Source organism: Rhinolophus sinicus, linkage group LG02 (assembly GCF_036562045.2).
Source record: "Rhinolophus sinicus isolate RSC01 linkage group LG02, ASM3656204v1, whole genome shotgun sequence".
NCBI lineage: Eukaryota > Metazoa > Chordata > Mammalia > Chiroptera > Rhinolophidae > Rhinolophus > Rhinolophus sinicus.
In genome coordinates this window covers 91,243,950-91,270,858 of record NC_133752.1, presented here as the reverse complement: position 1 = coordinate 91,270,858, position 26,909 = coordinate 91,243,950, and the positions used below count along the sequence as shown (strand labels likewise).

The following is a 26,909-nucleotide window of genomic DNA, read 5'->3' as shown; positions in this document are numbered from 1 at the left end:
GACGCGTTAGAGCTGATTGTCTGGCTACGTCTTATTTTCAGGGAAACAGGATATGAAGTTGGCTGGTTAACTAGCTAGATGGATGGATGTATGGATGGAGGATAGATGGATCACAAGGCATCAGAGAATGCTCACTTTAAAAATATTTTGGCAACTCCATCACCATTCTTAATTCTGTGGCTCATCTCTGACTCCACCCCATTCTTTGCCAGGCTTTCTTTCTCTGTCATGGAATACAGGGAATTGACTGCAATGAAATTTCTTACACATACATGGAAGCTCCACAACTTCAGGACTGATAGAAACTCTAAAATGGTTTGTCACAAAAAAATAAAAAATATCATCATCGCCCAGAAACTCTACCCCTGACCTACTTTCTTAATTCTAATGGCATAGTTGTAATCATGACACTAGAAAGAAATAAGTTAATAAATAAATAAACCTGTTTAGATGTAGAATTTAATTTTAATATTCAAAAGCAATCTGAGAGTTGTCTATCAATAAATGAATAAAGAAGATGTGGCACATATATACAATAGAATATTACTTGGCCACAAAAAAGAATGAAATCTTGCTATTTGCGACAACATGGATGGATTTAAAGAGTATTTTGCTAAGTGAAATAAGTCAGACAGAGAAAGACAAATATCGTATGATTTCATGTATATGGGAATGTAACAAATTAAACAAACAAACAAAACAAAACGGAAACAAATGTATAGATACAGAGAACAAACCAGAGGGGAAACAGTGGATGGGGGATGGGTGGAAAAGGTGAAGGGGATTAAGAAATACAAACTTCCAGTTATAAAATAAGTCACGGGGATGTAATGTACAGCATAGGAAATAGAGTCAAGAATATCATAGTAACTTTGTATGGTGACAGATGGCTACTAGACTTGTTGTGGTGATCACTCTACGGGTATATATAAAAGTTGAATCACTAACGTAATGTTGTATGTCAACTATAAGTAAAATTAAATTTTTGAAAAAGCAATATGAGAGTTAACATAAGTTAGAAAAATCTTCATTTGATTTCTAACATACATCACCAAGTTCTTAGATCCTGGAAGGCATTGGATCCTTGAGATATTGGGCCTTTTTCATGTTTGTATCATTCACATACCTTGGCACAATTTCTTACACATAACAAGTGTTCAAGAGAATGAACAGGAAAAAAATCATATTCAATCACAATGTATCAATCATGTCAAGTTGCATACGTTTCCACATCTTACCAAGTTACTGTTCAGGCCGATCCACACAGGTTCATTAAATGTTTGCATTTGCATCCACACAAACGCATTACTATAGGGATCTAGAATGCTAGCGACAAGGGATTTGTGCATCTGGCAATATTTCTCTGCCTCAGGCCATTGTAACTTTAATTTCATGAGTGAATAGCTGCTTTCACCATATTTACTAAAACCATCTGTTGGAACTGTTGCTGGAGAATGAGGCAAGGAAGCGTCTGGAATAAAAAGATTTTCATTAGCATTATCAATAAACATTACTTGAGTGCCATTAGTACTCGACTACTGTATTTCATACATCATAAAAATAATCAGAATCCAAACCATCAGGTGTTAAAAATATTTTCATGAGCCATTTCACACCTGAAAGCAAAGCTCTAGTTTTGAATCAGTATGCCTGATTGAATTAAATAATTTCCAAACTGTATTTAGAATATTAAGGTAATTATGTGATCAAGTTTCTAAACTAAAGAAACAAAAAAATCTTGCAAATTCAATGAGATCTAGTATCTGGATGAAAGGAAGGGCACAGTTTAACCCCATCAATTAAAGAACATCTATCATTCCATTGTTACAAATCTTTATTTTTCCATTTGGGTCAAATCCTCAAGATCAAGAACCGTTTCCTCTCCCTCCTCCTACATGTTCCACTCTGTCCATTAAGTTACATCTTATTTGTACCTATTTGACTCTATCTGTGAGTCCCTGGTTCCTTTAACCTTGATCTCAGGATCAAGCTGTACTCTTATTCATGATGTCCTGTGCCCTTCACCCAGGCCACCCATATTTCAGCCGTACTGATTCAGGGGCTGGAGCCCATTGTAAGCCAGAGTCATTTGGCTTTCTAATCTTGTCTCTTCCATCTACTATCATGGGTTTCTAATTACTGTTCTAGGTTCACCAATACTCTGAGCCACTTCCTGTCAAGACACCCCCAAAAGACCTTAGCATGCTTTAGCTAATGCTCTGGGGAAGAGGTCAGCAAAATCTAGCTAGAGGGTAAAATCTGACCTGTGGTCTGTTACTGTTACCCATGAACTAAAAATGGCTTTTAAATGGTTGAAATATAATCAAACAATATTTCATGACATGTAAACATTCTATGAAATTCAAATGTGTGTCTCTAAATAAATGTGTGTCTCTAAATAAAGTGTTCCCGGAGCACAGCCACACTTATGTTTTTATGTATTATATGATTGTCCATGATTACAGCAAAGTTGAGTAGTTGCAAGTGAGACTGTATGTCCTTCAAAGCCTAAAATATTTGCGATCTGTCTCTTTACAGGAAAACGCTTGCCGACCCTTGATGTAGGTAGGGTTCTAGATATCTTTGCCTTCCGATTTTGTCTTGGCCACTTCTCTGCCTATTCCTCTACGGACCAACCCAATCCACCCGGCCTTGTTCTGTCACTACACAAATGCCAAACTTTCTTTCGATTATGCTGGTAAGGCAACAACTTGAATTCAGCAAGTGAAGGCAGTTTCCCCTTTCTTCTGCTATTGCTGCCACCTCGTGTTGGTAGAATATCATTAAACCAAGAGACCCAGGCCAGCATCCTCAACATGGTACAGCTTCAAAAAGGAAAGTTGACAGGTCTTATCATTTCCTGGCGTGGGGAGATCTGCGTTTGTATTTACAAACATCACTGGGAATTTTTTGGACCACTAAAAGTGGCAAAAGAGGTCAAGCTAAAAAAAAAAGTTTCATCGAAGGCTGTAAGGCTGTATACAACTAGGCAACTTAGCTCATCTATCCAATTTGCTTGTTTATTAAAACATTCTTAGAAAAATTATTAAGTAAAAACCTAATATTGAGAAGTTATTTTCAAGTGGTTAGATTATGGGTAATATTGCTCTTCTTTATGTTTTTCCATATTAGTTAAATTTCAACAAGAACATATGTATTTTTTAAATAGTATTTTTTATTCACATTTATTCACACATATTTGTGATAATATAATATAGTATAATATAATACAATGTATATAGTGTATATATGTACATACTATGTAGAGAGCAAAAATGCAGAAAAATACAATAAATGAAGGAACTAAAAATCACCCTGAATCCCACTATCCAAATATAAGCACTGTTTCTATTTTGATGTGTTTCCATTGTCCTTTTTTGTTCTTACCTTTTAAAGGGAGTTCATAGTGAGTTTTTTTGCATAATTGATATTCTATAAAATTTTATATTCTGCCTTTTTCTCTTTAATGCTGTGCACCTTTCTGAAGCCTAAAGTCATTAAAAATCTTCCAAATCTTCTTATTGGTGGGAAATATTCTGTCACTTATGTTTATAATAAAAAGAAAAAGATTTTAAAGAAGTGTGTGCATCCTCATGCAGTCTGAGAAGGAACCTCCCCACTTCGCCCCAAGAACAGAGGCTTGGATGGCATTTCTATGGCGTTACTGGGCCTATGATCCCGGTGCTGGGGGGCCTCGTGTACAGAGAAAAGTGACAATGGCCTCTACCGGCTTTTGGATTAATAGAAAGTGAGAATGTCTGCAGTACTTTACAATCATCTACAAATATCTTAAGAGGTTTTCAGTCTTCACTGGTATTAGTCATGAGATAGCATTAGTTCCCTGATTCTCCGGAAAGTATAGAAAGACCTGTTGGATCTGGGAGAACAAGTACATTTGAACTCACATTCACCCTCTAAGAGCTGTAGTCAGGATGAAGCACCCAGCCCCTTTTCAACCCTCATCTTGAACCTATTTTCTTAATTTCTGATCTTCTTGTGGTAGCTAGACATTTTTTTTCCAGTTTCACTAGAAACTGAAATGTGTACAACCATAATCTGGACTCTCAGTAACTATCCACAGACTCTGTTTTATTTTTATTTAATTATGCTCAGGCTTCCTAAGATGAAAAAGGGAACACAAATCAGATATCTCTATTTTTTTAAGACACGGACTATAGAACAAGTAATGGGGCATATATGATGTTTTAGGCTCACGTTTCTCATAGATGTTTCTCAAATTATGCAAGTTAAACTGAGGCATTCTTGCTCTGACATTTTTAAAAAAGGTACAGGTAAATCCATAATTTCTAACAAAATTAGAAAGAGTTTCAGCTTCAAGTTTAGTCTACACAAAACTTTCTGGTAATGGATGAATGGGCATCCTCCTAATAAATTAGAGAAAACATCACCCCTATTGTCTGTCACAAGCATACACAGATTAAAGTGAGAATGAAATCTGTTGATATGAAAGGGAATGGTCATTTTTTAAAAATAAGTCTTCATTTTTTTAAGCACTTTCCTGTTCACAGCAAAACTGAGGAGTTCATTTAAAAAGAAAAAAATTTAAACCCCAGCTCTTGTAGACATGTGAGGTTTGGTAGAACTTACCAGGAGATGTGTGGCATATATAGCCTCGTTTACTGTCACAGGTGTCATCCATCCATTTTCCTGCCACTTTAGATTTCCCTCCAATAATAACAACACAGTCAGCCTGTATATTTAGGGAGCAAAGTGGGGAGAGGGAGAGAAATTGTGAATCAACAATTATTTAAATCATCTCATTAATAAGCCAAAAGTATCCCTCACCCCTAACCTTCAAATTTTAAGATTGTCCTCACTCACCTACAGTATGTTCTATTCATCCCTACTTTCCAAACACATTACTCACACTGAACTTTGGCTATTTAATTGAAAACCAAATGGAGTTGGGTACATTTTGGAGACATGTCTGAGAAACTTTGCTATCAGAAATTTCATTAATTCCCCAGTCCAACTGCTAACACAGTTTGCACTACAGTTAATTTCTTCTCAGCTTCCCTGCCTCCAGCCTCATTATCCTTTGGGCCTCAACCATTAGGAACCCCCCCAATCCTACATTTCAGAGATTCTCTCATACCCTTGTCCCTAACTGGCTATTTTTATCTTCCATTGTCCTGGCTCAGAGACTCTGCTCTAGTTCCAAAAACATGTATGCAACAAGCATGTTTCCACCACCAAATGCATTTGAAAAGTTCTCTCCACTCCTTTTATCAAACTATTTAATCTTTCCCTTTTTCAAGTCCTGAAATTATAATAACACAGTATGTATTTTGGTCCCATTTTCATGAAATAAAAACTTTATATTTTTATGCACACTAAACAAAAGTCTAGAGATAAAAGTAACAAAAAATTAAGGTTTTCTTTGTTTGTTTGTTTTTTACCTCTGAGGGATGATATTGCAGATTTTGTTTCTGTTGTTTCTGAAATTCTTCATATTCTAAAAACTAAACAATTGGGTAACAAAGATATTTTTTGCTTTACATAAAATTGACCTCTCGCTCCTGAAATCTTTCTGAGCAAACTCTATCTCACTCCATTCTACTTTAACTTCTTCAGTAAGTTTTCAGCCCTCAGTGATGTAATAATAAGGATTCAAAGAATTTCTCCACAGAAAATCACTTACCCACCACAAAAACAGATCTACTCTGCACAAAGCGACCAAATTAATTCTCGTAAAGATGCCATTTTGATCAGGTCATTTTCCTGCTCAAACCTTTTTTCATTGTCCATCTGACAAAATCCAAACTCTTTCATAGGGCATCTAAATTTCTCTATTTTCTGCTTCCCACCTTCAAAGCTTATTCCTTCTTCTTTTCTGCATAAAACCCCTGCCACATCCAAAGCCATTTATCCCTGACCAAACCTACCTAGTGCCTTTTTCGTGAAGATTTTATTCACCTTGCTCACTTAAGAGGGCCTTCCCTAGCCTCTTACCAAATTCCCCTGATCATTATGTTTTAAACTTCTTGAGTAAAAGACCCCTAGCTGATTCATATTCCTTCACTCCATTCACAAAGGGTTCCACAGATATGTGTTGACTGATGAGATTCTTCCACCCCATAGTAAATTTCTTTCCTCCTAACTACTACAGTGCTTTATAGCTGACGATAATTATGCACTTTGCTTTCTTTACTGTCTTCTTTCTTATATAAGACTTGTGGGCTAGCTTAAGTGTGAGCTGCTTTAAGGTAAGAACAAAATCTTATGTTTCTTCGTGTTTTCACAATGCTCAGTACAGTGTTTAACATTGATTAGTTCACTATTCAATCATATAAGATTAAAAGTAGTTAAATAAAGAAGCAATCATCTGTCTCTTGGGTTAAAGCACTTAGCACAGTATTTGACACGTAGTAAGCACTCTGTAAATGTGAGCTTAATGATGATGATGATGATATCTTAGAAGTAGTAAGAGCTTCCAGACCTATACCCCAAATACTACAATAGCTTCAAGAGCTTACGGGCAGCTAAAATAGTCACAGGGAAATAAAGTACAGCATAGGGAATATAGTCAACAATATTATAATAATTATGTGTGGTGAGTTGGGTACTAGATTTATTAGGGTGAGACGTGGAAGGAGTTTGGAGGGAAGAGTGAAAAAGGTAAAGGGATTAAGAAGTACAAATAGGTAGTTACAAAATAGTCTCTGGGATGTAAAGTAAAGCATAAGGAATATAGTCAATGATATGGTAATAACTATAGTACCAGGTGAGTACTAGACTAGTCAGGGGGATTATTGCTTCAATTATATAAATGTCTAACCACTATGCTGTACACCTGAAACTTATACACAATGATACTGAATGTCAATTGTAATTGAAAAAAACATACATAAATAAATAAATTTTTAAAAATAATTTAGGGGCAGCTGACACACAAACAAGTTGATAATTCTGGATTGCAGTGTACCTTTGACTACAAGAGAGGTCCACACTGGAGCTGGTTTTCCCTATCCCTCACTGCCATCACCACCTGCCCCCAAGCTGAAGAATGCTTAACTGAATTTGTACCCGTTGTCAAGGCTGGCTCAGTCTACAACAGTTAAAATCTGTAAGAATGTATCAGATCAAAGAGTACTCTGGTGGATTTTTCACAGAAGATGAATCGCTAAGATGATGATTTGAGGCAAACTCATAGTGTACAGAGAGGTGACCTGAAAGTGATATTTACATCTTCATAAGAAAGACTGCTCCTTCTTCCGCCAGGGTAACCTTTCCCCCAGTTGGTATAATGAACCCCACGCCCATCCGTCCAAAGGAACGTGTGCTCTGAATTGATATCATTCAGCCCAATCCAGGCATTAAAAGTGGAGTCCTTCATTTGATAGGTAAGAAATGCTGTAAGAAAGTTTCACAAGATAATTGTTAACATTGGGGAAAAATACTGAAAATACGGAAAATATTCAAATATGTTCATCTTAAAATACCAAGCATGCGATTAATGTCTTTAGTATTATTTAAAAGCACCTACTCTGAAAACAAGCACAGTCTAACCTTAACATTGTATGATTGCTTCAGCTTTGGACTTTGAAAAGTTTCGCACAATGAAAGTCTAGGTTTTTTCTGCGCTACGACAGATAGTTTTACAGGTCGTGCCCTGCCCAAGGGCACTGGAGTACTGGGAAAATTTGTAAATTTGGAACACTAAAGTCCATCTCATGCCCCACTCTCCATTTCACACACCCCGATCTGCATCATGGCTACCTACCACCCTGCAGTAAGAGGTACATTTTTCTAATTCACACACAGTCATCCTATGAATTAGCAGGTGTCCTAATTTTATAGATAAAATCATCTGATTAGAATAACTAGGGGGCAAATGCAGCTTTTCATCCAGAAAGGTTTTGAAAAACGAACACTATCTGTCAAAACAAGAAGCATTAGGCTGTCAAGTGATCACCACCTTGGAGTGCCACCCCAAAAGAGCTGCCCAACTGGGACTTCCCCTGTGCAGCCAACTTCTAGGGGTCAGCTGCTGTCCACAGAGTGTGCGGGGACCCAGTGGGCACCCTCATGCTATGTGGTCACATCACTAGAAGTTCTAGAGAAATTCAGAGACTGTAGAACAAATATGGCCTCTTGTTTCCTTATCAATTCCATAGCAGACAGGATGGTAGAAAATATCCAGAAGCAAAAAAAGGCTTGAATGTACACATGCCTCCTGCCCACTCCATTAACCCATCCCCATGGCTCCCACAGCAGCAGCCTTGCGTGCGAGCAACTGTACCTGCCAGCAGCTGTGGACGCCAAGGAGGATAAGCATCAACGCCACAGAACAATTTCTAAACATACATAGTTGAACACGACTTCTGAATGCAAATAGGAAACCGAATGACTAAGCACTTGGGTTACTAATGGAAAATACAAAATAGAGAGAAACCCTCAGAGGCACAATTATCTATTTATTCGTGAACAATTTCATGGAAGGGCCGCTGCTCCACGCTTACTCTTCTACAGAGTGGTGGATGCAAATACCACCTTGCTCAGAGATTTCTTTATTTTTCAATTAAGTAAGGTTAAAAAAAAAATAGTTTTTGCCTGCCAATATTTTTCAGAGAGAGAGAAGAACATGGGTGGATGTATATTTTGGCCTTATTTTATTTCCTAAAGATCATAACTTTCACCCTATCCCCAATTCCAAATTAAATGTGGAAAGGCTCTACCTACCAATATTTCAGCACTGACTTTTTTCTGCAAACAACCACAAAAAGAATTCAACAGCATGTACCTGTTTTGCCAGGAATAATGTTATTTTATGTGAAAATTGTTTCCTTCTGCACATCTCTATTACCTAGGTTCTAATTTTGTTATGCCAGGAATCAGCACTTTGTGGTTACAAGAGGAATTCAATTCTTCTGTTTCTCTGTGGGTAGCTAAGCCCAAAATGTGGTAGTCTAGTTAGAGAAATGTGGATATTAGATTCTTAAAATGTTTTTATGATATGCTATGGTTTGACCCTCTTCTTTCAGTGTCTGGCAAATTGCTGAACTTGTCGACGGTTCTCAGTGAAAGCCTGGTTGATTTATTGTACAATATGTTCCAAGAGAGCAACAGTGGCGTTGATGGAGTAAAATAAACATTCGGGAGAGCGCCATACATGGTTCTTGTGTCTTTTTTTTTCTCCCTTATATATTTTTGAGCCATAACCATTTTTTTCCGGTAAATGATTTTAGACGTCAAAGAATCTTGGAACCAAAAAGGAATTTAGAAATTACCCAGACCACATCACTCCCCTACAACATTTGCATTAATTCACGCACAACAAGCACTGAGCATCTTCCACACTAGGTACTAGTCAATATATGGGACTCTATAGCATCCGTTTGAGTACCTTCCAGTTTAAGCATTTTCACAGCCCCTTAGAAAACTCAAGAAGCAGCCCATCCAATCGATTCTAATTGCTAGAATGACCTCATCAGTTTCAGCCTAAATCTATTTCCCTATAACTGCCACTCGTTGGTTCTAGATCTTTCTTCGGGAGCCATAGAGGTTGATCCTTCTAAGTCTACATCCTCTCTTTTCCAGGCTATGAAACCTGAGGGCCTTTCGAACAGTCCTCACATGCTGCCCACTGTCATTTCTAAACCCTTCATCAGTTTAGTCACTTTTGTCTGAGTCACCTACAGCTGGTCAACATTCTCCTTAGAGTGACAAGTCACAAATTTAACCTAATATCTATTTCAGATAAGGTGGCCTGAAAAGACCATGCAGAAGTGGTCCAGCACCTTTCTTTGGACTTCTTTGAGTTTTTAAAATCTGCTACATGGCTATAGCGAGTTTTCTTCTTCAAAGCTCTGGCTTACGCTTATGCTTTATCAAAATGATTTTATCCATTTGTTCAAAGTTGATATTTAAAAATCAGTTTTATCACATCATAATGTGTGTGGTCACATAATTAGAAGAGCAGTAATTGGGAAACCATCACTTTTTCAGTGTATTGCTAGCACTACTCTATTCCTTTGCTTCTTTGGGGGAGCAAACTGGTTTGGTGGAAACTCAATGGGATATAAGCTGGGAGATGCAGCTTGAGTCCCAACCCTACCTTTAACCAGAAGTTCCTTGACTCAAGGCTCTCTGAACACCATTTTCCCATTCACAAAATGGCGTGATGACACCTGCTTCACAGAGTTGTTCTGACAATGGAAAGGCACTTTATAGGTAAAATGTCTCACAGGGTGCCTACAACTGAGTAAAATAGTTCTCGGTATGATTTTTTTCTCTTTCTACTTTTCACTCCGGAAAACCAAAAAGCCATTTACTGTCAGCAATGTCCTACCATTTTATGAGGAAAATTACGTGTGTAAATGTATCATTGACTGTACAATGTCTGCATACCTTGCTCTTTTTCATTGCGTATGGATACCAGATTTCCTTTCAATTTAATGCAAGCTTGTCGTGCGTCCTGCCAATTTTTTCTTTCTTCTTCAGCAAATCCAAAGATTTTGAAACACTGGAATGGAAGACAAAAAAATCCCATAGGGATTAACTAAAGATAATAGTAAAAAGACTACTGAAAGACATCAAAATTATTTATGAAGATTATAGCTAAATATAAATTTCCTCACAACCAAATAAAGATCTAAAAAATTAAATCTGTTTTATTACCCACTAACTTTCTTAGCAACGTTTTTCTTTTTCCTCTCTCTTGAGACAACTATTTGGATAATATCTTTATATATATATATATATCCCCAATTTCCATAGAGAATTTGACGTGGGACTCTCCACCTATTCTTGCCTAAAATTTTCTCCAGTGATGAAGTAAGCAAACGCAAACTTTAAGCTGAGAGATGTGCATTGTCACTGTCAAGACACCTTGACAGTGGATCAATGTCAAGACAGCTACTAATTTTCTTATTACCTTGTTATTGTAAAAATTCCAACCTTCCTGACAACCTCCTGGGACCGGGGCCGTGGTAGGAATAGCTGTGGCGTTGATGCTGCTGTTATGACGCTGGCAAATGAAGGGATTAGGATAACCACAGTTAATGTCATTCCAAAACCCTGGCAAAGAACGAAATAGTTAAGTTAGATGATCACGTTTATGTTTAAAAACTCTTTTTTAAAAAAATGCATTGATGTACTATAAGGGTTCTCAAAATTGGTTTAGACTACAATCCAACTTGAATTTACACAAGTGACTCAAAAAATCTATGCAACATTCTTTCACTCTTTCACTTGAACTCATAACAGTTCAACTTTACAGGGAGCTCCCTATGAGCCACGCACATTCCTGGTGTTGCAGATATACTAAATAGCCAGTAATTGCTAATGATAATAATTGTATAATACCTAAACTTTATATATACCAAGCATTTGCTTGGTGTTTTAGATGTACGATCTTGTTTAATTACCTGAACAAATAATTTGTCATTATTCTCATTTTGTAGATAAAAACAGGGAGAGAGAGATAAAGGAGATAGATAAACATTCTAGATATTTTCCTTAAATCAGAACATGAAAAAATATTTCATAAAATGAGAAGAAGTAAGAAGATTGACTTTACCATGTATTAGGGTAAATGTTAAACATCCATTCTCTTTACAATTTGAATGGTTATGCTACTAAAATTATTTTCTCCTTTATTCTCTCTCCTTATCTTGCCTGATTTAAGGACATAATTTGTTACTCTTAGCCTAGGGAGGTAGCAAATGACACGTTATACCACAAGCCAAGTAAAAGAATATTTGTATATTGTTTACCTGAATTTGAATACATGACTACACAGTTTTCATCATCATTTGCAAAATTGGGTTCACCCGGGGCCCAAGCCACATAATCGACCTTGCTTTCGTCCATCCAACTGGAAAAGAAAACCCAGGCATTTAGCAACGTTGCAATTATTAGCTGATGGCTACAGCCAACTGGTGGGAACAGGCAAGTCAGTTAAGAGGAAGGGAGCCCAGATCCTAAGCTAACAGAAGAGAAGATCCTAGAGAGAGGTTCTAGAGAGAGGGTTCTAGAAAGTTTCTAGAGAGGAGGTTCTAGAGTGAGGCTCTAGAGAGGAGGGGTTCTAGAGAGACTAGCAGGAAAACCCAAAGATGGCTGGTATTTCCCGTGCTTTGTGCTTCTCTGTAGCAAACTGATTCCTTGCCTAGTCCGCCTTCTTTTTCATCCTTGCAAAAGCTGCCTGTAGTCTTCAGGTGGGTGAAGAAACGGAGAGACCCCAGTTACTCCGGAAGTGGGCCAGAGCACAAGTCTTCCATAGTACTTCTTAGGCATGATTCCCACAAACTACAACCACCCATAGAGAGGCTGAAATACAGAGTTTCTCATGAGGCCCATTTTCCAAATTTCACGTTTACTCTGGTTTTTCCCAAGTGATGTGGACCAACGCTTATTTTCACAAATTACAGAAATTCAGAGACAGCTGGAAAAGGACTAAGAGATCTCTCATTTTAGAGATGATTGAAACAGGTACTTGTTCAAAGGAACCTGAAATATTTCTGATCTTTAAAAATAATGAGTGTGAGTTTAGGTCTCTATTGCTCAGAAATGGCAGCCATAGTCACAGAGAACACATGTGCCTAAAACATCTGTGGATGAGGCTGGAAGACATATCTTCTCTTCCAACTTAGGGGAACGTGTGTATTAATGAACAAGGAAAGAAACCCCCCAAATGTACTAACGTCCTCACTCCCATAGCTTTTCCTGGCTCCTGTGTCTAATGGAAAACAGTACAGTCATTCCTTTGAAGGGATAGCATTTCATGCAGTCAAAAGAGTTTTTCAAAGTTGTGCTGTTAAAGCAGTGAGTGGGGTGATGTACAAGGAATCTTTGGTTCTGGGCACCAAGGAGTCCAAGTAGAAATCATAAATTTTAAAATCAATTCAGTATTCCTATCTATATAATACATCTTCATAGACAATGATTTAGTAGTAATAGGTGATAATATGCCAAAACAAAGACAGGTGAAAGTTTGCAAGATTAAATCAGATTTTGAGTTATTGGAGAATTAGAATGCTGAAAAGATTTAATAGGATTATTTTAAATTTGTTTTTGGTCTTTTTAAGGAAGCCTTTTAGATTGAGAATCCTGGAAGATTTTTGAAACTGCATTCAGCAAGAGAAAACCCTCGAAGTAACTTAGGTGTTTATCATCAGATCACCATCCTAAGCAAAGTTATTTTAATTTGATTTACTTACATAAACTTTTTATCCAAGCTGATCAATAAGCCAATAAAATAGGCTGGTTGTGCATCATTCTTGTTTACCTAAAACATGGAGGTTTGAGTTATACTTTATATAATAAGCAAATTCTTAAATAAAACCTACATATTAATGAGGCAGCGTGTGGGACTTTTTCTAAGGAAAAATTCATGCAGAAATTGTGTTGTGTATATTCAAAGTTATTTTTTCATAGAAATAAAAAGAAAAATCTGCACACTATATAACAACCTGCATTTATAAAGCAAATAGCTTAAGGCATTCTCTATACTATCAAATGCCTACACAGTAATTAGTTTGTGGAAGACACTCTTTAAAACAAAGTAGCTATTTGAGATTATGCATCTGAGGAAACACTTCTTTATCCACGTATATTTTTGTGCAATATTAGGAAATATCCTGGCAATTTCAAACCAAGGTATATCCACAAAGATTAAGAAAGTCAGACTACACTTTAATACTTTTGTAATCAAATGGATTTCTATTCTTTTCATTCCTGTTCAGCTTTTTTTTTTTCCTGCTCTCCTTCTTGCCTCCTTTTTGATGAGGATTTTTAAAGAGAAAGATTGAGCCACGCAAGCACTCTTGGAAAAAATTAATTATACCTTTACTGTTAGCTGACAATTTGGGTACAACCAAGAAAGATTTTTATATGAATAACCAAGCTGTACTATCTATCAACCAACAGTTTGGTCCAACTAAGACAGATTTTTAAATGAATAATCAACCTGCAATGTACACAAATCATTGATATAAACAACTGATGAGGAATTGTAATCTCTGAAAATCAAATTAGTGAATTCAAAGCCATGAAATATGGATCCCACAAAGGCCAAGCTAAAAGAGTGTCTCTGGGTTCTGTGATTCTGCACTGAATAGTCAAACAATCAGGTCATTCACTTCTATTACGGCCAATACCCACACCCCCTCCTCTGGTCTTCACTTCTTTACCCCGACCTTAGCAGGTTCAAATTCAGCACATACTTTAAAATTTCACCCAGAGGTACCAATTGTAGACATTATGTTTGCTTCTCCCATGTCACTATTCCATTCTTAAATTAATCATTGTCTTACGTATTTCCATAGAAACTTCTTTTCACTTTCACTTTGAATGGAAACAAGATCACCAAAATTCTTCTTGCAAAATCCTCGTGCATTGTCCATGGTTTCCTTCTCTTTGCTAAAATAATACTGGTAGTCTTTGTAAATAACCCAACCATCTTCAGTGACTGGTGGATCTGAAAAATTCATGAAGGAAGGGGATGAATTTTATTTTGGTGAATTCCGGCATCTGGTATGTATGGCACACAAAAGTGAAAAAGGGCAGAGTAGCTATAACAGAGGTCTCTGCAACTTTGAGATCCCAGGACGAGCAGGATGTTTCTGCCAGATACAGACTCATCACCTAAAGCCAAATGTCTACTTTCCATCAACTCCGTAAAAACTAGCTACTCTCTCTTCTCACTAAGTTCCATGCATCATTATTGGGTCAACAGACTCCCAACATTAGTCTCATCAGTAGGATCACATAAATGGAAGGATTTACATCCAAGCTCTCATGATGACCTAGGTTCAAGGAGTAGAAGCTTGAGAAAGCAGTTTTCATCTCAATAGAACAAAGAACTTGTAACAGATGGACTTGGGTATTTCAGTGTATAACTGGAGAACCAAGGAATTCATATACCGTGTTTCCCTGAAAATAAGACTGGGTCTTATATTAAGGTTTGCTCCAAACGACTCATTAGGGCTTATGTTCAGGGCACATCATCCTGAAAAAGATGCTAGGGCTTATTTTCTGGTTAGGTCTTATTTTCGGGGAAACATGGTACCAGGAGGGCACCTAAGGCTCTTGCCAAGCCATCTGTGCTGTTAGTGGCTTGAATAAGAGACCCCAAAGATGTCCAGACCCTAATAACTGCAATCTGTGATTATTGCCCCACACAGAAAAAGGGGCTTGGTAGATGTGATTAAATTAAAGATCCTGAGATAGAAAGAATATTTTAGATTATCTGGATGGGACCTAGATGTAATCACAAGTGACAGAGGGAGGCCAAGGGATATTTGACTACAGAAGACGAAAGCCATGTGACAAATGAAACAAGATGACACATTTCTGGTTCTGAAGATGGATGAAGGGGCCATGAAACCATAAATGCAAGGAATACAACTCACCAAGCTGGAAAAGGCAAGGAAACCGATGAATGTGGCTTTAAGCCACCAAGTTTGTGGTAATCTGTTACAGCAGCCATAGGAAACTAATACATGTGCTAAAGAAGAAACATGTGTCTTTGGATTTGATTCATGAACCCTTGAGAAATTGCACTAACAATGCCTTATGTTTGTGCATAGGAGCACCTGTCTAGAGAGAAAAATCCAAATTTATATGAGATTCCCAAAGATATTAAGAACCTTTGCTCTTCACCTTCGTAGGGTAAATATGTTTTTCATTGTGAGAGGAAAGAGGGGGAAAATATCAATATGGATATCAGAAAACAAGAAAACACCTACTGTCTTCAGGAGCTGGTGTGGGCTCAGGATTTGGTGTTTGTCCTGAAAAACAAAAGAAAATTATTATAAAGTGTGCTGTACTTCTGCTATTACATATCCTTCTGGTTTCAACTATTTTCATGAGTTGATATAGTTAAAAATTTAATTGCTCTTTTTTTCTCCTCCCTCTCTTCCACTCTCCAATTCTCCTATCATGCTGTAGAGGAGAATGAAGGAAAACAAAATTAGGAGTTAAGAGATAAACAAAGTAGTTATAATAATAGCCACCAGAAGTCGCAAGAGAGTTTTCAGGTTCAAGTAGTGTCATCTAAAGGAAAAAAAATAGAACATGAGTTTTGGAGACAGACCGGGGTTTAAAATGCTTACCCTTAATCTTGTCCACTGCAAAAAGAAGTTAGTAATATGTGTAAATAGGTGGGGTAAAATATGTGAGTTATTGATATTTAGAAGCTGCTCAATGGATGTTAACACATCTTATAATTAGCTGTGAAATTACTTACAATATCATTATTTGAAACCATTAAATATCAACTTTTTATTTATAAAATATATTTTTCATCAAAGGATATTTTTATTAAATGTATGTTTCACTAAAAGTTAAATGAAACACTTTTCTTTCCAAGTAGTTACTGATATATCTGAACTTTGTTGGAATCTGATAAAAGGACTTGGATTACCTCGCTTTTGGTTTAGTGTATTCAACAGCCGTAGGAACAGAGCTACTAATAATATATAAGGAAACTAATCATTGGTAGCTAGAAGTTTTAAAGAAAACTGGCCACTATTTATTCCTCCTTTCTGAACATTTGAAAGCACTAATCTAAGCAGGAGTAAGGAAAATAAGCAGTCAGCAACAGTGTCTCTAGCAAGGCAAGTTGGGACAGTAGCCAAGGCTTCCTGACAGCAGAGGGCAATGTAGTTCCATCTATCTGTTTCCAAATGAGAAAGTTGACTCATATTTTGGTTCAAGGGTGGGTCTGTTGGTTTGTTTATTTTAACATAAGAACCTGAATCCTCTGACCTCACTCTCTGACTTGGAAATATGGAACTTTCTGAGTCAAAATCATGATTGACAGCAAGCACAGATACATTTTGACCATCATAACATGGTGGGTCCAAATATTATCAGGGACCTCAAGTCGGTGGTTGTTCTTTGTGTTGAACATTTCTTTGACAAATCAATATATAAGAAATTCAGACTTAGGGAAGCTTTCACCTGACTAACGGAGGTCAGAAGGTGAAAATTCCAAAAAAGAAATCGCATATTCAATACTCTGCTCACAGAGTAGAACACCCACTCCCACCACTGTAGGACCGAGTCAGAAATCACAGCTCGTGGGAACTATTTCCGCGGACGTGATTTTGGTCTAGGATTCTCGGTGGCCTTTTGATCCTCCGTTCCTTTGGAACATTTATCTGTGCTCAGTGACTTCATTCTTATCCTGTGAAACGATGGTCCCTGCCAGTTCCCTTATTTTGTTATTTTTGTTTGTTTGGTTCCCCTAATGAAGAGAAGACATTGGGATGTAAGGAGGTCAGTTCTTTAAGCTGAGATAAAAGAGAAAACAGGTTATCATACCTTTTTTTATCTGGCAGATCCAGTTCTTAAGATGTTCACAGTTAATATCATTCCAGGACATACCAGGATCACCTTTCAAATCTCCACAGTATTCAGTATTTCCATAATTATTAGGTTCTCCATAAGCCCAATTTTCATATGAAACCTGTGTTAGAAACATTACATTGCAATCACTTAACAATCAATGTCAATTAACAAGCCAATGTCAATCACCTATCCAAACAGAAAAGATATATTTACATTTTGTAATCTATTTACTTTTATTTTCCAAAGCTTGACTTTGATAGAAAGATTTATAAACACGACTGGGAAAGACATAGGTTTCATTACATGGAAACTTTTGAAGTAGAATAGAGTATGCTACTGGTTATTATAAAATTTCCTTTACTCTCATTAAATAGAATAGGCCACAGAAGTGGCATTTATATATAGGAAAAATCAGACAAAGAGCTCCATTTCTCAGTATTAGGAGTTCGTACATTTATAACTTGTTCTTAAGGGATAATATGTGTGATGTTGGAAACTTTCTCTTTATTCGATGGGTAGCACAAAGGAATTCATTAGTTCTTTTTACAAAAGAAACAGGCCTATAACATGTTGCTAACAAAAACTACCAAATTTTACTAAAATGAACAGTAGAAATAGATGAAAGGCTGGGTTTAGGTCCCCTATGGAATTTTCAGCATGGACTCCTAGCCCATAGGGTTTTAGACTAAGCATTCTGATTTATTTTCCAGCAATATAATATATAAAATTCAAATGTCAATGGAGCCATCAAAAATACCACCTTACCCAAGTTCTTTGAAAAGTTGCTGCTGTGTTATAAGGAGATAGAACTGAAATCACAAATCACTTCCTGTGACAACTAGTGTACTAAACATTGACAGCAAGTGCTTAGTCTCTCACTTCTCCTTTTCTGAGAATGGAGAAGTCTGACAAAGTCTAATGGGTATTCATGAAATATCAAAAGTTGTTTCCAGATCTTCTGATCTATTAGAGGTTATAAAATACTCAATTTTTTAAAAGTTTAACTACTTGCATATCAATTTTACATGACAGAATAAAGATTTTATTTTATAGAAACTAGTGGAATGAGTTCCCCACTTTTTTTTTAATCTAGTCAACATGGTTACACCTTGTGTGACTAGGAGAACTCTACTAGGGCAGGGGCAGAATAATGACCCTAAAATAGAATTTATTTTCCATAGAAAAATGTCTCTAGCTATTATGATAACCTTTCTTACCAAAAGTGTGCATTAAGCCAAGGATAATAAATACTATGTGATGAAGTAAGAAAACGATATATATAATCAAATTACTCACAGGAGAGCCATCGCTCCAAGTAAAGCCCTCTGAAGGACTTCCATACGTCAACCCCAACCAAAACAGTTCATGGTAGCTTCCACTAGTCCTGCAATATACAAGATATAAAGAAAGCTTATGCAATAGCATGAAACAAATTTGGTCACCTATGAGGACTCATCAAATTTGAAAGTTACCTCCAAAACATAAATTAGTTAGTACACAGGCAAATTCAATGACTAAATGTAAGTATTATGAAATAGATACACATTTTGGTACAACCCACAAATATCCCAAACAGAAGCCACCATTTGAGAAGATATCATTGTAAAGCATTGAAAGATAGCCGTTCATTATTCATTTAACAATATGTATTGAGTGTCTTGTACTTTTATAGAGCCATTCCTCATAGGATTTATACAAAATTAAAGCATTTGGAAGTGAAACTAGATTTAAAAGGGCACCTGGATTTGGGATATGCTACATGGACACAAAGTAGTATCATGAGACAACAATTTCAGAAATGTAAGAATTTTTTCAACATCATTAGCACCATATAGTTAAAAGAAAGGAGTATTATATAGAAAAGATACGTACGTAATTAATCGCCATATTGTTTGCTGTTCCTCTTTGTTATTGATACTCGCTAGATCTCCACCCAAAGCTCTACAGAAATCTCGAGATTCAAACCATGTTTTCTTCTCATGTTTTCCTTTTGTAAACAGCTAAAAATGATATGGTTTCAGATGTTATTTTACATGTCATAGCTTATCAAATCAAGAAAAAGAATTATTCACTTTTGATGAGATTTCATTTATAGAAAAGCAAGACATTGCCGTGGCCCAAAACAACATAATTCTCTTGGTTAAAAATGAATTTATGACTGAATATTTGGGGAAAAAAATTTGGGAGATCATTTTTGTTGAGAAAACCTTAGAAAATAAAATTATTTGATAGCACAGGAGAAATTAGATTAAGATCTTAGAAACCTTAGGCATATGGGTTAAGCTCATTATCGAAGACAGGATTGATTTGGTTAAATGTGAAAAGTGGCATTGAGATGGAGAAAAAATGCAACTTTTGAACAAAGTAAACATGAATAAAGCACATTTTAAGGATAATAACCTCCTTAAGGTCGTGCCACAGATTGTTGTCTTGTTTAGCTTAAATAATGAATAACCTGGCAGTCTTTCAATATTTCGTTGGTAGTATCTTTCAAAACTGTCTTGTCTTTTTTCCTATGGATGTATATTTTCACAACTCTTGGCGCACATGCCAAAACAGACACTCATCTGGCAGAGCATCTAACAAGATGGGTTATAAGCTAAACTCAATTTAATAGGTTAATAATTTAGGGAATATGTCATATTATCCAGAGGACTGCAGTGACATGGAATTCACAGTGACAGTTTGGGAAACACCTATCAGTATGCAAATGATATAGCAGTTCCTTGTCTCCACCAGCTTTTATAATTTTTATTTATCTTTTCTGAGTCATGGCTCCTTCACCCAAGGCTTGTGGAGAAAGGGATTTGCTTCCAACGGAGTATGGCTGCCCAGCTGTCATCGAACAACCCAAGGTGACCTTCACCTTGACCCTAACTTGAGTTATCTGGACACAGGTGTCTTGAGTAAGTTTCCATGTCAGTAACCCCAAGTCCTGTGAGTACCTTGACTTGCTAGACTGTGATATAAGACTTTATTTTCTTAATTCAATCAACTATCAGCTGAATTTTATTCGTATTTCCCACATCTTAATCTGTACAAAGATGGTCTGTATATTTCCAAACAAACCCTACCCCAAACTTTCTAATGAAGCACATACAAGGGTTTATTGAACATCCACCTGGATAACGTCTGATGGAAACTTGGTTCGCTTCCCAGTTCTGCAGGATGCTGCTGCTTCTCTCAAAATGCTGCGATAAATCTCAGTAGCCTACCACCCTCAGGCTGTGTATAGGATGAACCTGGCCTCCCTGGAGTGAATCAAAAGCGTCCAGAGGCAGCAATAAATACCTGAGTGGCTTTGTGTTGGTCCTCAGTCCATTTACAAAATCCTCTCTTGTCTTGGCTCAATACATCCCCTTCCATATAAATTACGCTTTTAGCCCCCACCAGCTAATCTGGATTGAACAGTTCATCAGTCTCTATTGCTACTAATGGCAGTTTCCTACTTAACAAGCCATACCCCTCCAGTTAGATATTAAACAACCTAATTCTGACACACACTATAGTAATTCAAGTTCTTCATCAACCTTGCCAAACTGTTTTACAAGGCACGCCATGGCCATCTGCCACTGAAAGGATTGAATAATAGAGGTCCCTGAGAGCAGGACTTTTAGAGAATAATAGCATTAAGCAGTAGATAAGTGTATTTCTGTATTTGGCTAAATACCACCTTCTCTAGAATGGATATGACTTACGAGAGAGAGAAAAAGACCCAATGCTGAACTCGCTGGGGTTTTTGTTTACTTGTTTAGGTGAACTCGATTGCATTAGGAGAAAATGGATGGTCCTGCTTAGGACTGCATAAAATAACAGCAGAGGATCGATCACACTGTCATTTAAAGGGCGCTGAACGGCCACGTGCCCTTACTTAGCAGGGCCTTCATATCCCATTAGCCTAATCATCAGGGGTTAAATCAGAACAGTGGAGCGTTATCTTCAGGACACCCCTGTGGCATTAGTATAGATTCCTCTATCAACTCAGTTAACTAAAGGCTAGGGTTCTAAGAACAGAGCGAAAATGAGATGCAATGGGAGACAATGAGGAGGAGAAGAAATTTTCATTAAGATGAAAAGAAATGCGAGCTCAGACTAGTGTCAGAAAGCCTGGGAGAGAGGCGGGACGCAGAGAGAAGGGTGATGAACGGAAAGCACTGGAAGAAAGGCTGCTGTGACCTGTGTCTGTGTTGTTCGTTATGTTTGCTGGTGTTAAATGCAACTGGTCACCAGCATCGAACCAAGGAGAGCTCTTTAAAAACAAGTGATGTCCTGTACTCCTCCCAGATCAATAAAACCAGAATTTCTACAGGTGGAGCCTGGGCATGGTGGTTTTGGTTTTTGCATTTTAATTCCTTAGGTGATCCCTAAAGCTGAAGTATATTCCCAATTCTGTATTAGCTTAGTAATTGTGACTTACCTTGAAACACAAGCTTGTTTTACTGGAGGTGCCCCAATCCTCTGGACATTTGGGTTCAGGTGTTGTTGTGGGCTCTGGCGGGCGAGTTACTCCTTCTGCCCAGTGTTTGCACACGAATTTTGCCTTTTCTTCGCATCTCAAAACATCCCATAAGCCCCCTGCTCTCCCAGTTCTCATGGCAACACAGCCTGGTTTTCGCCCTGCATAAAATACATACAGTTCACTCAAATGGTGCTGCTGACGGTTGGCCATGCTTACAGGAGACCGCTCAAACCTGAGGGTCCGATTCTGTGGCCAAATCTACATGTGATGAGAAAATCCTGCAGCATTTGGCAATTCATTTGTGCTATGTGAACCACTATTTACCTTTCATTTGTGTGGCCTATGTCCCCAACTGAATTATGATTTCAAAGGTCACAAAGCAACTGAATTTATGATCTCAAAGGTTTTGATAACATTTTGTATTTCTAACATCTGGCAGGGTGCCCCCCCCCATATGGACATTTAATGATACAATAATTACAGTATAATAAAATTGACCACAATAACAAAAAGAATGGTTTAACATTTCTTTTTTTTAAAACACATTCTTCTAGATATTTTTGTTCCCTCGGGTCTGTGTAGATCCTCTAGAACAGAAGTTCTTCACAGACTTCAAAATGAGGTACACCTGGGCTGGGGATTTTCATCATTACTCAGTCACTCGGAACGTGTTGGCTCATCTTAAAATGCAAATATCATGTTTCCCCGAAAATAAGACCTAGTCAGACAATCAGTTCTAATGCATCTTTTGAAGCAAAAATTAATACAAGACCCGGTATTATATTTATTATATTATAACATATCATATATCATATCATATCATATCATATCACGTCATATTATATTATATTATATTATATTATATTATATTATACTATATTATTTATATAAGACCGAGTCTTATATTATAGTAAAATAAGACCAGGTCTTACTTGAATTTTGCTCCAAAAGATGCATTAGAACTGATTGGCTCGGTCTTATTTCCGGGGAAACACAGTAGCACCTCCTACCTTACAGAGTTGTAATGAATGTTTTCATGGATAAAAAAGTACATAGAATAAAATGAGGACTATATTAAGCTTCATGGTTTATAATTCTGTTTTAGAGTCATGGTTATTACCAAATAGTAATTAATTAAGGTAGAGCTTGGCAAACATTAGGATTCCTTGCTGCGAAGATGAGGTCACCTTTTATTATTATTCTTTTAAAGGACATTAAAAGTGTTTAGAGCAACTCAAGTTCTGGGGAGATACATCTTTTCTAAAGTGTTGTCATTAATGTCTCTGATTCCCTATGGCTCCTGTTTCATTCATTTTTATTCCGTAAAGACATTCCCAGATTAATCTCTCATAATCCTACTAATGAGTGAACAATACAAGCAAAATTAAGGAGTGCATCCTAGAGAGTAAGAATGATCACTCCTAACAACTCCTAACATTTTTTTCTGTAAAGTGTGCACTCAGCTCTTAATATTGCCCAGTTATTTAAAAATAAACTGAAATTCTACTATTTTTTCAGAACACTCAATAATTAAACAAGAATTGCACTATCCAGTTTACTGATCTATTTTCCTATAGAGAACTGAGAATACAAATGAAAAGAACTGAAGATTAGGACTTGTTAGGCTAAGCAGTAAATTCATACCCTTGAGCTATTATTCTGTCTTTAGATTTTTGCCCAGGCACAATGAAACATTTGCAAAAAGGATGTTGAATTTCCTGGCAGTTGTCATATGTTATGGCACCAGTGTAAAAAGAAGGTAAAGAATCTTTCAGAGGCTATTTCAGAAGCTACCTACTAAGGAAGCAAATCAAAATTTATAGGGAGGGAGGGTGGTGTTAGTGCAAATACCACAGATTTCAGAAATACACAGATTAGTCTAAATCCATGGTCCAAATCTTTCTAGTGATATAAATTTTCTGAGCCCCAGTTTCTACATCTTTAAAATGAAAATATGCAAACTTGCTTTGCAGGTTTCTTATAAGGATAAAATACAATCTAACATATATGAAGGATTAAACAGGGCAACACATACACGATATAGAAAGAATTCTATGTAAGCACTATCTTTGCTCCACCAACTCAAGCACACTAATATTTCTATTCATTGAAAGTTTTATATCCCTTTAGTATAGTTTTGAGTTTTTAGAATTAAGTTAACCATTTGGAACATTTGTGACCATGCAGGATTTCATAAATACTTTTCAAATAGAACAGTACCCGATGACCTAGAGATTGTGTCCTCTTTGTTTTCTTATACCACTGCAAACTAATTGGAAATTTAAAAAAAACAACAGAAAAACAAAAAGAGAATAGAATATAAAATACTGAAAACACAATTCATTTATACTGTCTATTTGGAAAGGTACATGGAGGAGTAACAGGCTTTCCCAGTGGATGTCCAAGGTGAATGAAATCCACAGGCTAAATTGTTGCTCATACCTGGCATGTCAGAGTTCCAGTGAGTGAACTGAACCTCTTCCTCAATGGTCCACTGAAAGGTCCCTTTGTTTTGTACATCTGAAAGTCCTGTCCAAAAATATCTTTCAGGCCTCAATCCAACCAAACTAGTTAGAAAGGCTTGCTCATATCTAAAAAACAATAATAATAAAATAATTTAAAATAAAATAATTAACTTATTTCGCTTAGCATTATAATCTCAAAATCCATCCATGTTGTCACAAATGGCACTATTTCATCTTATCTTATGGCAGAATAGTATCCATTGTGTATATATACCACAACTTCTTTACCCATTCATCTATCAAAGGACACTTTGGTTGTTTCCATCTCTTGGCCGCTATAAATAAAGCTGCAATGAACATCAAAGCACATATGTCTTTACAGATAAATGTTTTCAGATTTTTTGGGTAGATACCCAGGAGAGGGATTGCTGGGTCATATGGGAATTCTATTCGTAATTCTTTGAGGAAATTCCACACTGCCTTCCCCAGTGGCTGCACCAATCTGCCTTCCCACCAACAGTGTATGAGGGTTCCTTTTTCTCCACAGCCTCTCCAACACTTATTTGTCTTGTTGATGATAGCCATTCTGACTGGGGTGAGGTGATATCTCATTGTGTTTTTTATTTGTATTTCTCCGATGATTAGTGATGTTGAACATTTTTTCATATGTCTATTGGCCATTTGTATGTCTTCTGGAGAAATGTCTATTCAGGTCAAGTCAGACAGAAAAAGTAGAGAAATATGATTTCACTGATATGTGGTATATAAAACTGACAACAAAAGAACAAGAAAAACAAATAAAGAAACAAAAACTCATAGACATAGACAATAGTTCAGTGGTTACCAGAGGGTAAGGGGGGAAGGGGGCGATATTAAGTTCATGAAAAAGTAATTGCGGTTTAAAAGGTTAAAAACAATTGCTAAAACCACAATTACTTTTGCACCAACATAATAGATGAGGGTAAAGGGGATCCAATATATGGTGATGGAAAGAGAACTGACTCTGGGTGGTGAACACACAATGTGATATATAGATGATGTATTACAGAATTGTATACCTTAAATCTATGTAACTTTGCTAACAAATGTCACCCCAATAAACTAATTTTAAAAATAAAAATAAAATAATTAACTACAAGCAATTTTAGAAATATTAATGTAAACTTTTCTAATTATCAACATGAAAAGTATCTCATTTCTACATTTGAGCTATTATTTAGTTGGTAACTCAAATATATTGTGTTACATTTATGTGTCATTGGTATGCAAATTTCACTAAGGAAACGTGATCTTATAAAGGAAAAATACTATATAGGTGACTGAATAAAATCATTCAAATATACTCAAATCATTTCTCTCTACCCCTCCTCAAAATGTAAGAGATTCCTGAAAATGCAAAGGAGAAAACTATAGCGTTTTAAAATACGTTGTTTAAAAATCAGTCCACTTTTCAAATATTTCAAATGCTCTACACAATTTTTGGCTAAGTAACTTCAGAGGTCATTACATTATCGAGGATAATACAAATCTGTGTGGACTTTACCCTCAATTTCATTCTTGTATGTCAGGTCAGAAATAGAAAAGAAAATTATCAAGAAATATTTATTGCACTAAAACACAATAATATTTTACCTTCTTACTGCAAATGGAATGGACATTTAAAAATTTCTTTTAAGTTTCTCCTGGACCTATTCTAGTGCTTTGAAAAGAGTAGGGGGAAAATAAATAAATACTAAAATCTTAAAAATAGATGGGACTCTAGAGGTCAAAAGTTACATGAAATCCTCTATGTCCATGTGATTTCCTTGATCTATTAGTCTAGTAAACCTAACAAAGAAAAGAAAAGAATGGAAGAATGGGAAAAATGAATAAAATATTTAGTAAATCTCTCTGCCCTACTTTTTGGTGGAAAAAATGGTAAAGATAGAAAGTGAGATTTTTGACCTGAAAACCCTACTTTCCCAGCTTACAAAAATAGATATAGAAAAAAGTTAGATCCATAAACTACATTTACTAGTGCATGAGTAAACAGTTCTGAATATTGCTTTATAGTACTAAAAGCAGCAAAATATTTTATAATGTTTGTAATGAAGAATTCAAACGAGAATATGATTTTTAATTCTTCTACTTTTACAAACTATACCTCATGATCACAATGTAATTTATTCAGAAATTTAGAACACATTGATACTTAGGCTTTTCTGAAAACTTTTCATCATTTGACATTTTAAAATAAATCGTTGCATACCTGTCTTCAACAGTTGTTAAGTAAGCCTTCTCATTCACACAGGTTTGGTTTGCTTCTGCAAATGTTGAAAGTGTATGTCCAATCATGTAGCAGTAGAAACCATGTCTTTTCCAGCCCTGTTAATGTTATCAAGCAGATTGCCATGCATATGTATTAGATATTATTTTAACAATCTATTATGAAACACAAATTGATAAACAAAAGAAGTGTCTAAAGAACTCAAATCTGAATAATTTGAAATGCGTTTTTGCATTTTCAAATTATTTGCAAGTCATTTGAAAACCATTCCATGAATACAAATAACAAGTAGATTGTTCCTCATAGAACAAATCATGGTACAAAATGGGGGGAGGGCACTCATTCTCTCCAATTAGGGGGCATCCTCCAACAAAATGATTTGGAAAATGTTTACTGAGGAAAC

At 36.3% G+C, this 26,909-nt stretch overlaps 1 protein-coding gene across 1 annotated transcript in view; it reads right to left on the bottom strand.

Annotated features, from left to right (window-relative positions):
- MRC1 (mannose receptor C-type 1) overlaps nucleotides 1–26,909 on the bottom strand; it is a 78,689-nt gene that overhangs the window by 10,372 nt on the left and 41,408 nt on the right. The window contains exons 10-24 of the mRNA XM_019752082.2: nucleotides 26,489–26,604; nucleotides 24,218–24,366; nucleotides 21,734–21,933; nucleotides 19,189–19,316; nucleotides 18,613–18,700; nucleotides 17,290–17,434; nucleotides 15,711–15,752; nucleotides 14,277–14,440; nucleotides 13,182–13,249; nucleotides 11,739–11,839; nucleotides 10,898–11,040; nucleotides 10,372–10,486; nucleotides 7,208–7,374; nucleotides 4,609–4,711; nucleotides 1,239–1,471 (exon numbers count right to left, since the gene is read on the bottom strand). Of these exons, the coding sequence (XP_019607641.2) occupies nucleotides 1,239–1,471; nucleotides 4,609–4,711; nucleotides 7,208–7,374; nucleotides 10,372–10,486; nucleotides 10,898–11,040; nucleotides 11,739–11,839; nucleotides 13,182–13,249; nucleotides 14,277–14,440; nucleotides 15,711–15,752; nucleotides 17,290–17,434; nucleotides 18,613–18,700; nucleotides 19,189–19,316; nucleotides 21,734–21,933; nucleotides 24,218–24,366; nucleotides 26,489–26,604 (1,962 nt within the window). The remainder of the gene's footprint in view (nucleotides 1–1,238; nucleotides 1,472–4,608; nucleotides 4,712–7,207; nucleotides 7,375–10,371; nucleotides 10,487–10,897; nucleotides 11,041–11,738; nucleotides 11,840–13,181; nucleotides 13,250–14,276; nucleotides 14,441–15,710; nucleotides 15,753–17,289; nucleotides 17,435–18,612; nucleotides 18,701–19,188; nucleotides 19,317–21,733; nucleotides 21,934–24,217; nucleotides 24,367–26,488; nucleotides 26,605–26,909) is intronic.